Genomic DNA, 14680 nt, shown 5'->3' on the forward strand with positions numbered 1-14680 from the left:
CGGACCGCTTACTGCACATTACCTGACCATAAAATATACTGTGAGAGCAATTCTGGGGTAGTGCTGCCTGTAATGGGGTATTACACCTGCTGCCTGAGGACAGTGCTTGTGATATTTCAGAAGTGAAGACATGGAATAGCACATCGTGCTGTTTCTTTCTTTTCTGAAAATGCCTATTTTGTTCTCTCACTGAAGAAGAGAAAAAAAGGAAAAAGCACTGTGAAAACACTTGTACTCTTCCAAAGACAACTGAGCTGCTCAGGCAGAACCAGCTGTGTGATAAGGTAATCGACTGACAGCCCCAATGTCAAAACTGTGCTAATTCCTACTGTTGGCTTACACAGAGAAAGGGGCCTGGAGTCAGCGCGCCTCCGCATCTGATCCCTTGCCGGTTACGTAGCAATGCTGCATCCTGGCACATAGCGAGCAGATATCTGAGGAACTTTGCTCCTGAACAGGCCAGCATCAAAATCAGAGTACACGCTGTTTCTGCAGTGCTGACAAGGACTCTGAAGCCATGCAACCTCCACTTCAGCTGTGTCCCTGCAAAGTGGTCATGACAGGGCTAACGAAAGAAGAGCAGCCTGATCAAAGGGAGGCATGCACGCAGGGAGGCTGATGAAAATGAGCTGTTTAGGACCACTCTCTAAAGAAGGAAAAAAGACAAAGTGGAAAAATCAGAAGTAGGATGCTGACCAATGGCCGTGTGTGGGCTGTAAGAAGAAACAGAAGCCTCTTGCATCGATCTACTGGTCTGAGTTAAATTCTTGTGAAAAGGTGGCTTGAGGCTTTAGCCAAGCTAGTGTCAATTCAGATCAAAGCTGGAGCCTCAGGACGAAATCCCTACTTTGAGGATGATTTTATTTTCAATCCCAAACTCTTCCTTCCCTGTTCTCCCGCTGGCCCTACCAGGGTGAACTCCAGGCTACCTTTGTACAGCACCCAATTTGTGCTTTCCACAAGTTGGCTGTAGCTGAGCATCTGGCCCACCGAACGCTACAAGTATGCTATTTTATTTTCCCCCATGATTTATTTGAACTGCCCTCATGTAATCCCATTCCTCAACTATAAAAGAGAATGAAATTGTTTATGTGGGTTTATTGGGTGATGTCTGCTTGACAGATGTCTGTGCTAGAACAGCTGCATACATGTGGTGTCTTTGGCATTTGCTTTCTTTAAAAGCTTTACTTCTTTTAACACTTCTGACTTTATAAAAACAAGTAAAGAGTATTGTCAGAATATATTCTGTTTTCTCCAAAATTCATTTATGCTTGAACAACTCTAATTAAAGAGGAGAGGGAAAATATACAACCTCATACATTTCTCAATGCCTGTTGATTCCTCTCCATCTTTTCAAAGCACCACTTCAACTGCTTGAGTAAGAGCAACATGCATATGCCAAGCTGAGAAAATAGCCACAGATCTTGCCTGTCAGTAACCAGATTTCATAACAGAATGTGGATCTCATGATTATTCAGGGTTTCATCATCTTCCAACACCACTCAACTACTTTGCAGCAACGGTTTGGAAAGGTTCTTCACTGGGAGCTCTCCAGAAAAGAAAGGGCTCCACGGAAGGTATTTTTTGTAGCCTTGCTTTATCCGACAGCTAATTCACCAGGTCAGTATGAATCCTCCACTATATTGCTCTACCGTTCCGTAAAGTTTGCTCGAGTTACCTCCTTAAAATGCCACCCATACAAAACCACCTTATTTGGAGCTGCGTCTGACGCAAGTCACTTAAATTTATTATCCTAATAAAACTTCTATTTCTGCACTGCCATTCACCCAAAAGCTCAAATAGTGCTTTCTGCCCTACAAAGAATATGCAGGGATTAACCTAATGTTGCAACATGGCACAATGGGAAGAAGATTCTTGGTGAAGATCAGCCAAATTCATTGCAATTTCAAAAGTGGCAGTTGTTCAGAGTTAAATACACCACTGTGTGATTCAGCATAGATTTGGTCTTTGTTCTGAGCCACCAAGGGCCAAGTGCTCCAAACCTCCCTATCCTTTCCAAACACAAGAGCCTTAAATTAAAATGCTCGTCCATATTTAGATTCTGAAAAACATTATCCAACATTCAAAGGCACTGAGCATCCTGTACAAATCTAGAGGACCTTAGCTTTATACTCTGGCTTTCAAAAATCTTGACAAAGACTTTTAAAACCTTTTTTTTTTTTTTTCTGGGAGAGTCCCATGATATAAAACTGCGTGGAGTTCAGCTTATGGACTTTGGGTGAAAGCTTGAAGTGATTTTGGAAATCCAGAGAATCAAGGCACTTCAGGTCTACTGCTTAAACAAATACTAAGATGTGTAAAGGACTCTTTATCAGGGAGTGTAGTGATAGGACAAGGAGTAAGGGCTTTAAACTAAAAGAGGGTAGATTTAGATTAGATATAAGTAACAAATTCTTTACTATGAGGGTGGTGAGGCACTGGAACAGGTTGCCCAGAGAAGCTGTGGTTGCTCCCTCCCTGGAGGTGTTCAAGGCCAGGCTGGACGGGGCTTGGAGCAACCTGGGCTGGTGGGAGGTGTCCCTGACCTGGGAAGGGGGTTGGAACTGGATGATATTTAAGGTCCCTGCCAACCCAAACCTTTCTATGATTCTGTGTCTTCTGGCCATTCTACGACGTGCAGTAAAACTAGGTAAGAGACCACTTTTCTTCGTGCTCTCCTCCATGTCCCCAGTTCATACGAACAAATAAAAGTCTGAAAAAATACTTTTAATATACTCTTAAAAAGTTATTTTTGTGCTCTTCAATCTATTTGTATGCTTCAAAGGTCTGCAGGGATCACTGCTAGACACGCTGAAGTTTAACTACTCCTCAGAATACTACAGGCTCCATGTGCAGCTTGAAGGAACCCAGAAGAAACATTGCATTCAGGGAACTGATCCAAACGAGCAAGAATGAAGTTAGCATTGTAGAAATGAGTTTTGTACCTGACAAGGGACAGGTACATATGAGATGGCACTTAGGAAACGTAGCCTGTATCAACTACCATGTTTATGTAACAGCCTTACCTGCCACTGCCAATTGAAGGAAACGCAATTGATTTCAGCTTCTTTTCATCAGCCAGAGCCAAGCAGTTCTTCACTGTCTTTTCCAGCAGCTCCTCGCATTTGTCTGAGCCCCAGCCTGGGCTATTACAGTGGATCACAAATTTTGCAGGCAATCCGTGGCCAGCACTGACAACAGCTAGTAAGAAATGAAAGTGAAACATAATTGCTTTCCTCTCATTAGGATTAAAAGAATGCATATGTGATTAAAATAGCAAACAATTGACAGACATTCCTTTAGCCCCTGTGAATGTTTTAGATTACAAATCACACAGCCTTAAAATATAACAACATGATTACAGAGACTTTTCCACTTCCAGCTGTACTTTGCTGTGGTAATTTATAAATCATAGTTATAATAGAGCTTATTTTAGAGAGAGCAAGAATTCATGACTGACATCAAAGGAAACACATTCCTACTGGGGACTGTGCAAACTTGTGCAATGTCGGAGGAGAAAGGCAGTAATATGCTAGGACATAAACCTGTTCAAGAGATGATCATGCTTCGGTTCGGAGTTTATTGCAAAGCGACAGTAAATCCCAGGATGCTGCACTGTCGGTGTTACGACTTGTGTGACCTTCAGCTACTCCTGCTAAACACACAGCTTGTTTAGCCAACTTCTGATCACACCGAACCACAAACTGGATTATTTCAGAGCTGTTAGTGTTCTGCAAACTGATAAGGAAGGCCGGAAAAGAGTTGAATTCAAGTATTTGCTTTATTTCCTTCTTTGTTTCTAAGTAACTATAAAGAATATTTTTTGTGATTTCAAAACTTTGGGCCTAGTTTTATTCAAGCTTTTATGTGCATGGGTCATCCAAGACCGCTTCAACAATGCCTCTCTTAGTTAACGTTTGTCACATTTTTGACAAACAGCTGGCCAGGTTGCATTTATAGATTTACAAAGTTTGATTCACGCTGTTTATATGCCAACAGGTGAGGCCTTGGATGTATGAAGAAATGGAGAACTTTTACCGTACTAATCATATCATCACCAGGATACTATCAGGGACACGTGGGGATTGCCAAGACACAAGAGGGCCTGCCTACAGACTACGTACACCCAGTCTCCAGAGCAGTCCCTGTCTCAGTAACAGAACGCATCCTGGGTTCACCGCTTCCCATCGCAGGGCAGCAAACCGTGCTCTGCCTGCCAGAAAGCCGGGCGAGAGATCCCTGCCATTTCTGACCTCACAGCTCTGTGGCTTCAGATAAGAACTTGTAAATTTTGGTTGTTTAAAAATAGAGATGAAACTAAAACATCTTATTCACAAGCTCATGGAAGAAATAAATCTAGTCGGTCTCACAAGGACACGCACCAAAGCCCAATAACAGGCGTTGGGACATAATCATACAAGGCCACAGAAGCACAGGAATAAAATGGGAGTTTGTTCTAAAAAAACAATAAGAAAAGTACCTTTTTTTTTTTGTTTGTTTAAATTAAAAAAAATCAGTTTTGCAAAGGTGCTTAGAAGCCAGAAACCCTCTACTCCACTCTGGAATGTTTATGAGGCATTTTGTAATTTAAATATAGTAGAAATAACTCTCGGAGCACTATCATCACATATGGCTACTGTCCTGCAGCTGCTGAAGAAGACAGAAAATAGACTTTGTCATGTGGCATTCTGACAGGAGGTTAATCAGGAGAGTACACTTTAAAGGACAATGGAAGCGCAAGGATTTATGTCTTTATAGGTTTGTAAATTCTCAACATGTTGAATAACCTCAGTGTTAGGCAACTTTAATTTGTCCTTATATGCAACTAAAACATTGGCAGATCCAGACTACATCGTAAATCCAAGAAAAAAATCTAATAAAAGCAGCTGACATATCTCTAGTCAGACATGAAATGCTGATAGTATCTTCACACTGAACGAATAAAATACTGTATCGATACGCATCACCAACTATAATGCTTCTCAGACAGAGAGTGTATTCTAGGGCAGCCGTTAATTAACTCATAAGGATTTTGTTGAAGACAACCGTTAATTACCCAAAGTGGCCATCCCTTACTTCAAATGCAAATGCTCTGAAAGGGGAAGTTTTACTTTTGGTATAGAAACGAACAGAAAGAATCACGGCCACATTCTGTGCTATTTACAGTTATGTTTCAGGTAAAGATTGTGGTTATTATATTAAAAGGGATACCCATGTAATTGGGAAATGTGAAAACTGGATATCCATATAACTGAGAAATTGATTCATGTCAATTCTTCCCCAGCAGTCCAGTTTCTGCTGGGGTAGCAGAGAGCTCCCTACAGGCTCAGGCTGCCAAGCAGCACTCAGATCTGAGGGATGCATTGATGTTTGAGAAGAAAATTTTTCTCTCCAAATTGCAATCTATTTGTTAGCACAGTTTGATCAACTCGTTAATAGGTTGATAAGGAATGGCACACATAAGCAACTGAAAAAAAAAAAGAGTAATTGATTCTACATATTTTTGTAGAACAATTCCAAGAAAAACTTACTAAAAATTTTAAAAAGCAAGGAAAAAATTTGTATTAAGCACCAGAAGTAAACAGTCATATTTTTTCCTGCCATAGCTCAAGTTTTACATCTCCCCCTCAGCTTTAGTCAAAATTCGTTTACAAAACTGCATGCACTCTATTTATTTTTATAGCATAAACACAGATGGCAGAACCAGCATTCTATATGAACAACATGTATCAGCAATATCACAGATGGTGTCAAATTGTCATTACCAAACGTTAGTACTCCTATAGTAGATTTTTCTCAGGTATTACATAAATTTTGATAACTAGGCATCAAAAAATCATAAGCTTCTACAGTGATGATTTTGGCACTGTTTAGACCAATTACCCAACAGCTGCTTAACTTTAGGCACAAATTAACTTTAACCCAGCAGAGTTGCCTGGGGACACCATGAACCCAAGAGGTGTGCTAGAATGAGCTTGGCCAGCTGACTGCAACAAGGACGGCCGCAGACGTTGAAGCTCGTGACCCCAATGTTTTTTTTCCCTGCAGGTTTCCGAAGCGCAGAGCCTCACCTCCAGCTATGTCCAAGGGCCCGTTCTTTTTCCGAAGCTCAATGACAGCTTCCACAAACTCCTTGCCGCCTTTCTTTTCCAAAGTGCTCCCTGAACAGAGAATTGTTATTTTACTCCTCTGATCCCAGGTTTCCACAGCAGACACGACTCATCATTATTTGCAATTACATCAGTCTAGATTTTTCTGCCCAAACGTTTTTTGGGGACTGCAAAGTAAGATCTAAACCTTTTGGGACTTCAGAATTAGCTACTTATTAAAAACAACAACAACAACAACAAAATGAAAAACCAAAAAAGACAACCCTAAGAACCCAAAAACCTCACGTCTGAATCCCTTGCTAACATTCTCAGACTGTGATTTTCAAGTCAGAACATCTGACATGACGTCCCTATCTCCTTCCTTATCAGAAGCATCTGTCAGTGTGAAACGTTGCAAAAGAATGTGCTAGCTCAAGAGTGGTGAAGGTTCATAATTCCTGCCTTCAAGGTTCATTTCCCCTCTCTCTTATAAATGGTTTTAAAGAGCCATTTGCCACAATAAGAATTTGAGACTCACCTGATCTTGGTCCCTGACCCCAACAGGTGGCACCAGGAATGAAACAGTCTCGTGAGTGCAGCGGGCTGCTTTACTTGGTAACTGCCCAGCTTGTTGAGCCACCTTTAACCAAGAGGAAGAGCCTCAGAAATAAGGAGAATCTCTAAGGAACATATTCCTCCAATGAACTTCTCTAACTACAGCTAAGGAGCTGGACAAAGTCATTTTGGGAGGAGAAGAGCTGTGCAGCATTATCAGGGCAACCAAAAGGTATGCCATTTACAAAGGCAGTCCATCACTAAATGGTTTAGATCTTATTTTGCAGCTCTAGTTTTAGGTATTAATATAATAAAAACAGCCCAAGAAAGCATTTTCCTAACTACATAAGCATCCCAAATAATTTTGTACTGTGCATATTAAATATACAGGTAAATAAGTAAAAAGCAGTGGTATCATAAAGGCTCTTATTTGAGACGTTACTTTGAAAACTGATTTCCAAAAATTCAGAATTGGATCTCTAAAGATCTAGACATTCATTTGGTGAAACCCCTTACTTTCACTGATGAAGAAAGAAAAAAACGCATTTTCTGATGGAAGTGCACATATTGTATGCTCAAGGAAGCAGAGCCCCTCCTCCAAGATTCAGTTTAATGCACAGAGCTATTACTCTAAGAACTAAGAGGACTGCCAGAAGCTTTTGTTTTGACACCATTGCTGAATTTCTTCCAACGTGAATATTAGAAGTTTTTTGTTTCTTGAAAACAAGGCATTTGTTCGTTCAAAAACTGACCGTGTGACCCTACCTCTATTTTGCTATTGGCAGTTTATTGCTTTTGGGGTGCAAAAGCTGAGGATAATTAAAAAACATATCTCGTATTTTGCTTTCTTCATAACCAATTCACAATTGGTGTTTGCCAGAAGTCGGACTGCAAGGTCAGACTGCGTATGTCAGGGTACACCTTGCTCCATGTACTCATTTAAGCTTATTTGTGTAAATACTTTAGTCTAAGGTTATTTAGACAAATTCCTCACTGAGATTTTTCTCTGAAACTCAGAGCTACCTGTGCAACAGAGTGGGAGGCACCGCCCAGCAAATCTCTTAGGCAAGACAGTAATGGCTTTATCGATAGCAGCAAGGTGTCCTAAGAGAGCGTGCTCTGAACAGAGATCCCCCGGGACGGAGGAGCTTTGAAGGGCGCTGCCTTTCGCAGACGGCAGCATGACACACAGCGCCCTTTGCTGAACTTATTTACCTGGTGTGGCTGACACCAGGGACTTGTGAAATCACTCTTTCAGGGAGGGAAAAAAAGCACTTCTCCATCCTAATTATATTCTTGTTTATGCATTTCCATATCCCTGTTCACTCGTGTATATAATTCCAGTTATATTCCCCGTGAATCCATGAACTCAATCAGTTCTAAACCCCATGACGGTCATAATCCTTAATTTCTCTTGTTTCAAGGCAAAACGTAATTAAGCCTTGTATAGAACTTCGGAACAGAAAAGATCTATTATCTAGGTCATCTCTTTGCCATTGCAAAGCTGTTGTACGTTTAATGGAATTTAGCCTAGTTTTGTTTAATTCAATCCAGGAAGACCAGCTTTTTCTCTTCTACTGGGAATTAATTTATAATTAACGGCAATGAACAACCTTGTCAGTTTATTTCACGGAGCACTCTTCTCACAGATACAGTGCAAAGAAGAGCAAGAGTAGTATGGGGTATGAATCAGTGATGGTTTCTGCATTCACTCCTAAATACGTCCTTCTTCTGCTTAATAGTAATGGTCTATATTGAAATTATATTTCAGAACTATGTCGTAAATTAGCTTCATCTTGGAAAGGACATACTGTATTTAATCATTTTCCACTACATTAGCAAGTTTCTTGATGGAAGTCTTGCTTCACAGCTTCAAGGTTAGCAGCTTATTTGCTCACAGGCATAAATATGTGCCACTCCCATGAGAATAAGGTCATTATCTCATGCTTTCCAAGCAGGCATTGGTATCAGTGTTGAAAACAGCGTTAGCAGAAATTTAGGCTCTAAAATTCTCAGGATAAGCCCCCAGTACATTTATATTGTTAGGGAAAAAAAAACAACAAAAAAATTAAAAAAAATTTAGATGGGTAAAAGTTAATCACTGGAAGCTAGGCATTTGTGCACTTCTATTCTTTCTTACAGCAGTCAGAGGCAACAGGAACCTACGCTAAGGTATGAGCAGTGCGGCTTTGAGAGAAAATTTTCTTTGTAGGGTAGCTTCTTAAGCAGTTCTTTGTCAAAGGACAGGAGACGAGCACATTAGCTAAATGAGTCTGACAGACTTTAGAAGCACATTCTTTAGATACAGGGTATTACGACACTTTTCTTTTAATGTCTCTGCATAATGTTTAGCCAGCCAAGTCACAGCTGTTCCCGCTCCGACAGGCTACACAGAACTACATTTTTCTGCACAGTACTCAGAAAGTAGCTCCTTCAGAAACAGCAGCTGTGTAAGGCTTGCCCGCCCCGTGGCAGGACAAGTGCCCTTCAAGCCAGCACTGAAGCAGGGCCTCCGGCACAAAGGGTAACTAACCCTTCGCACGGTGATGATGAGTTAAGATGAGATGTAAAACAGAGGCTGGGATAATGTGACTTTTTTTTTTTCTTTAAAAAAGCACAGTGTGTCATCACCCTTATCAGCAACTTCCATATTCAGCCCAAATTCTGATTTGCCTTCTCACATTACTACAGCAGTTCAGTTAAAGTGTTGCTGCCTGTTTATGAAATCCTTCAAAATACTGTATTTAGAGAAGGGTATTACCAAGACAGGAGTTACCCTGAGCAAACCAGAGATACAATTTAAGACGTCTGTCATGCTGTATTACGATGCCTTCTTTCATCAGTGCAGCTTAGATGACCGACCATATGAAAAACGTGTGTTGCATCTCTAGCCATGTGCTTGTAAGGACCATTGAGCAGGGCTACAAAGGCAATTGGTCTATAAGTTAAAGCATGAAAAAAACTAATCAATCTTAAAAGAGTTCAGAAAATACACGTGGGCTAGATCCAGCATGTCAGATGTGAACATCTGAAACTTGGCATGGAGAGAACGTACTGGAAGCGGCCAGAAATCTAAAGATCGAGACTCAAACTGTATTGAAAACAGGCATTTAACATGCCAAACAAACAGTGTGGTAATTCATTTTCCTTGCTCACATGCCTGCATTGCACATATACTGTTCTTGCACTTCAGATTTTGAGAGTGCATTCTATCGTTACTTCTGAAAATCTGATTTGGTGATACAAATCAGAAATGCCTACTGAGTTTGCAATAATTAATTTCTTTTTACTATCCGTCAGGACTGCTGGAAGTGAGAAATAAATGCAAATCTGCATAGCTACAACAAGCTTGTGGCTGCTGATTGACCATGCACACACATACAAACTCCGCAGCACTGAACTTTCCATTACCTACTTCACCACCGGTGTAGAAGTCAGAGTTTGTCGGGTGAACGACAGCATCACTGTCGATCGTGGCAATGTCAGCCTGTACAACTTGCAACTACAACAGGTAAACAGATGTATATCAACCACGTTGGACAGAGACCCAGCACAGGCTCTACATTTACACATGTACCAACGTCCATATTTCCTACCTTTACATCTCCAAACCTTGCGCCAAAGGAGTATGCTGAGTTGTGTGTGCAGGTGTGTGTAGAGAAAGGGGTGTAGGGAACAGGAGGAGGAATATTGAGTACGACATGATCAAATCAATGTTAAAATGACAAGTCAGAGCAATCAAATGAGATCATTTCTAAAGCTTTAAGATCAGCTTATTCCCCTTTTCACTTTGCAGAAACCTAGAACAACTAGTTCCCCACAAAGCATGACACTAAAATACGGAATCTGTTTAAAAAAAGAAATTCAGGATCATCAAGCCAAACAAAATAACTAGTTTCTCCATTTTGTCAGCATCAATAAGCTGACAAGCGCTAATCTTCATATGAATAGCAAGTTATCATTTTGTTTCTAAAAATGGCAGTCTCCTTCATATGGAAGGAACCACGCATTTGCAGGGTTTTACTGAATATGATTTAAAACATGTAAGTGATCGACCTTATATTTTAAAGGCAAGGCATATTCTCTAATTATGTGTTGTAAAGGCTGAGACACGTAAAAATATACATATCTCAGAGAAAGACTGACTTAAAAATTAGCCTTCTTAAGTCTTTTTCTTATTAAATCACATAAGAACATTCCCATAGGAAATGCAGTAGTAGGAGAATTATGGGTTGCATTCCATTAAGGAAGTTTAAAAAAAAAGACAGCAGCAGGTATAATCAAGTAACAGGGGAAGGCAGTACATAACGCAGGGAAGTTAATTTTTCTTTGACATTTCCTGAAGAAGAGACAGTTGAAGCAGGATTTGGTTTTCAATTTGTAACAAGATAGATGTTTAAAAGTGATACCCCATCGATGATAATATCTGCAAGTTCAGTGTTGGTGTAATATCAGCTTCCGTTTTCAGCTGAATGAGAATGTGACAGGGAGTAATTTAAACACAATGGAAACATAATTTGACTGAATCAAACATGAAATCAAGACAGAAAAAATTGAGGATAGTTAATTATTTAATCATTCCTTTTTAAATAATGTTATGCCTACTCTGATTATAAAAAAAACACAAAACCAAAAAACACAGAGATTGCAGTTAGAATGGAGAAACTGCTTATTTTGAAAACAACCTGACAAAAAAAAGTATTTTAGTCCTCAAAGAAGCCACGTAAGAAACCCCCCAAAATAGCTAACAGTCACATATGATCATTATGGAAAAGAATTTAATTTGTTTAAACTGAATTCAGCTTGAAGATTAGCAATAGCCGCAAGTTTTCAGATTTGGTAAAAATGTCTTGTGAATATAGTTCTTCAAAAAAAGAGAACTTGGAAGATTTGAATTTGGCTCTTATTCAACGTATGAAGCCCTACAGAGTAAATTCTGGGTTCCATAATTTCCATGTGACCATTAGTTGTGTCAACCCATGCCCCATTTACCTAGGTCATCTTTAAGGTCAATGTCAGCATTGGTAGGATTGATAATGGCCTCCACCTCGAAGCCGGCTAAATTACTGATTTCACTGTGAATAAGGTTCAGCTGAAAAGAAAAGCATGAGGTGGGAAATAACAGGACAGCTGGGAAATCACAGAGAAGCTGCAGAAAAGTGAGCTTTGCAACACAGATGGAGATAGCATCACTGCAAACAAATACGCAAAATAAAAGGCAGGTCATAAGGAAGGTTGTTATCCAAAAAAAAATATTCAAACACAAGACTCAAACATTGTTCACACCAGGAGGAAGTAAATGTACCTACTAACAAGGCTCTGTCTCAGCTTTAGGCTGCCTTCTATCTGGAATTCTTATTTTGGCATTATGAAGGGCTATTTGTTTTTCCTGAAAGGATAGATGAAAGACACCCTAATAATTTCACATGCATTAATTGCATTAGTCACATGCATGTGCTGTGACTGTTCAGCACCGAAACTGGAAGAAAGATACCGCTTTTCCTTATTTAAGCTAGCAAACTGGAGCATGTCTTCAGGAAAGCAGGCTCTTGGCTCCAGAGCTCACTCCACCCTAGCAAGGGGCCACACTTCTTTTGCTTCGCATGCTAGTGGTCCCCATACTCTGTGCTGCAGTACCTTTACATTTCACATGCCCAGTTCTGCTGGCTTTGTGACCAGCAACATACTGCAAACAGGCACACTCATGTGCTTACCACTTCTAGTTATTATTTTATTTGCCTTACTTCCTTATGTTATTTATGAAAATAGAAATTTTAACCCCAGCCATTAATGCCCATTAACTCCAAGTAACACCCCTGCATTTTAAACACGCCTCTCAATTGCTATTTGTTACGACATCAGAAGGATTTCTTACGGGCTTCCGGTGAGGAAGTTAGCATAGATTTCTACAGAGTAAGCTCACATCCACACCATGTGTTCTTAGAAGAATTAATGAAATGTGAGAGATTTCAACTTCTACCATCACATTTTGAGCAAGATTTACAAACAGATAAGAAGCCAATGGAATATACAGACCATAAGCGGTAACTGACTGGTGCTGAGGTGTCAAGCAATGGCACGATTTCCTTGCTGCTGACGGTTTGAGTGTCTCCTGTGACCCACGTCACAGAAACAACTCCATAATTTGAGACAATTTGATGTAAATGCCAAAGTCAGCAACAGTAAAAACTGCAGTATGCTGACAGATATGTAAGGAGGCTTATAAGACGGGGTTTGGACCACTGCTCTGCAGCCAACCCTGGGAAGTCTGATTTCACATGCACCAGTTTTACTAGACCCAAAACTTTGCACTTTACAGAGGGAAAAAAAACCCAGACTCTTTTGTATATGGAAATAGACTGTTTCTATCATAAATTATGCTTAGATCTACATCATGCATATCCATTTAAAATCATTGTTTCAAGAGGTGATTGGGCAACAGGGAAAGCAACTACAAAATGGAAAGTTCTCAGTTATTTATGCAATCCTGAAGCCAGCTGAAACCAAGTGAGGCTTTCCTTCTAATCCAAAGCCCACTGGATTCAACATATGAAGCTTAACATATACATTCAGGCATGGCAATTAATCTCATCAATAACTGAATTTCATCTCGTGGATTGTAATCCACACATTCTGTAAACTTAACTTTTTATATCTTCTCCATGTGTGAGTTTATTAGTGGCAATACAAACCAATTCACAAAACCAATACAAATGAATAGTCATTTAAGGAGGCCAACATACATTTATTTAAGTTTTATGGATAAAACTATTTCCGTTTCATTCATCTGATTACATGAATTGACCTTGCTTTTCTGCAATATCATATATTTTGCATATGTTACATGAAAAACCGATGTTCCTTTAATATAGGGTGATTTTGGCTAAAAACGAGTGTAATTCAGCCCTGTTTTAAGTATAAGTCTGTATGGGAGTCTGTAACAAATCTAAAAAAGCTTACTTTCCAAATAGCTTAGAGTCCTTTAATACTTCACACTTGGTGAGTTATTCATACTTGAGTTTGAGTCTTGAGTTTGACTACAAGCAACTGCTGTTTAAAAAAAAAAGTCAAATCAAGTCAAACCAAAATGTTAAAGAAACTATGAATTTTGAAATAAAAAAACAATCAACAAAATACATGCACACACCAAAAGACTGTTTTGTGGAAATTTTAGTATGTTCCTAAGCACATTTCATTCATTTTATAAGTGACTTTCTGATCCCTAATGCCCTATATTCTAAAAGTTTTTGCCCCGGATTTATTGGCTGACTACCATCTTGCTTTCAGACTTTTAAACTCTCTCTGCACCTACTCGTATACGGGATTTGCAAAGCAACCAGTTGGCAATTAAAGCTTCAACTTAACAGGAATAAGAAAATGCTTAAAAAGCTGCTCATAACTGATGACGTGTTGGCAGCTAAGCATTATTTTGCTGAGTTTTGCATTTACTGTTCAATGTACTGTTAGCCGATTGTCAAGTAGTACAGTAAAAACCAAAAGTTTTCCTATAGGTTTAAATACTCCATTGAGTAATTGCTCAATTTTACTACTCAATACTATGAAGCATTTATTTCAGACAGAAGAAATGAATCCCTAAAGGGCCACTCTAAAAAAAACATACGAAAACTTGCTCATACACGTGCAATAAAGAATGGACATATCTTAGGTAACATTTACATTAAATGCTAGATAAAATGCAGATGGCACTTGGCACATACATGAGTACTTTCTACTGAGCTAAGCCTTGCATTTCTTAGCTCAGACAGAATTACCTTTAAATTCTTGGAACTTTTTCTGATTTGAGCTTCATACAGAAAACTAGAGGTGCCTTTTGCAGACCAACAGGCTGAGATCTTTCTGAATGTCCAAACCCTGATGCTTAGGCTTGAGGTCTTACAAGTCTGCCTCTGCTCCATAACTGTCTCAGGAAAATTAAACTAGTTAATGCGCAGAATATCACATTTCCACTGGGATGTCATTTGTAGGATGTGCAATCATTTAAATATTGACTGGATTTTAATATTGTATAGTGTAGA

The 14680-nt window shown here is 39.5% G+C and overlaps 1 protein-coding gene across 20 annotated transcripts in view; it reads right to left on the reverse strand.

The window, feature by feature from the left end:
- The window catches only part of LOC121077764 (core histone macro-H2A.1), a 46249-nt gene that overhangs the window by 2098 nt on the left and 29471 nt on the right, over positions 1–14680 (reverse strand). For 8 of the 20 annotated variants that reach the window (XM_040573252.1, XM_040573244.1, XM_040573251.1 and 5 more), the window contains 3 exons: positions 11637–11736; positions 6072–6161; positions 3027–3201 (listed from right to left, as the gene is read on the reverse strand). In XM_040573252.1, the coding sequence (XP_040429186.1) occupies positions 3027–3201; positions 6072–6161; positions 11637–11736 (365 nt within the window). Of the gene's footprint in view, positions 1–3026; positions 3202–6071; positions 6162–6627; positions 6730–10055; positions 10147–11636; positions 11737–14680 lie in introns of those variants that run through there. The other 12 variants (XM_040573253.1, XM_040573247.1, XM_040573245.1 and 9 more) reach the window with 7 other exon arrangements.

The sequence above is a fragment of the Cygnus olor genome, chromosome 14, assembly GCF_009769625.2.
Source record: "Cygnus olor isolate bCygOlo1 chromosome 14, bCygOlo1.pri.v2, whole genome shotgun sequence".
Classification (NCBI taxonomy): domain Eukaryota; kingdom Metazoa; phylum Chordata; class Aves; order Anseriformes; family Anatidae; genus Cygnus; species Cygnus olor.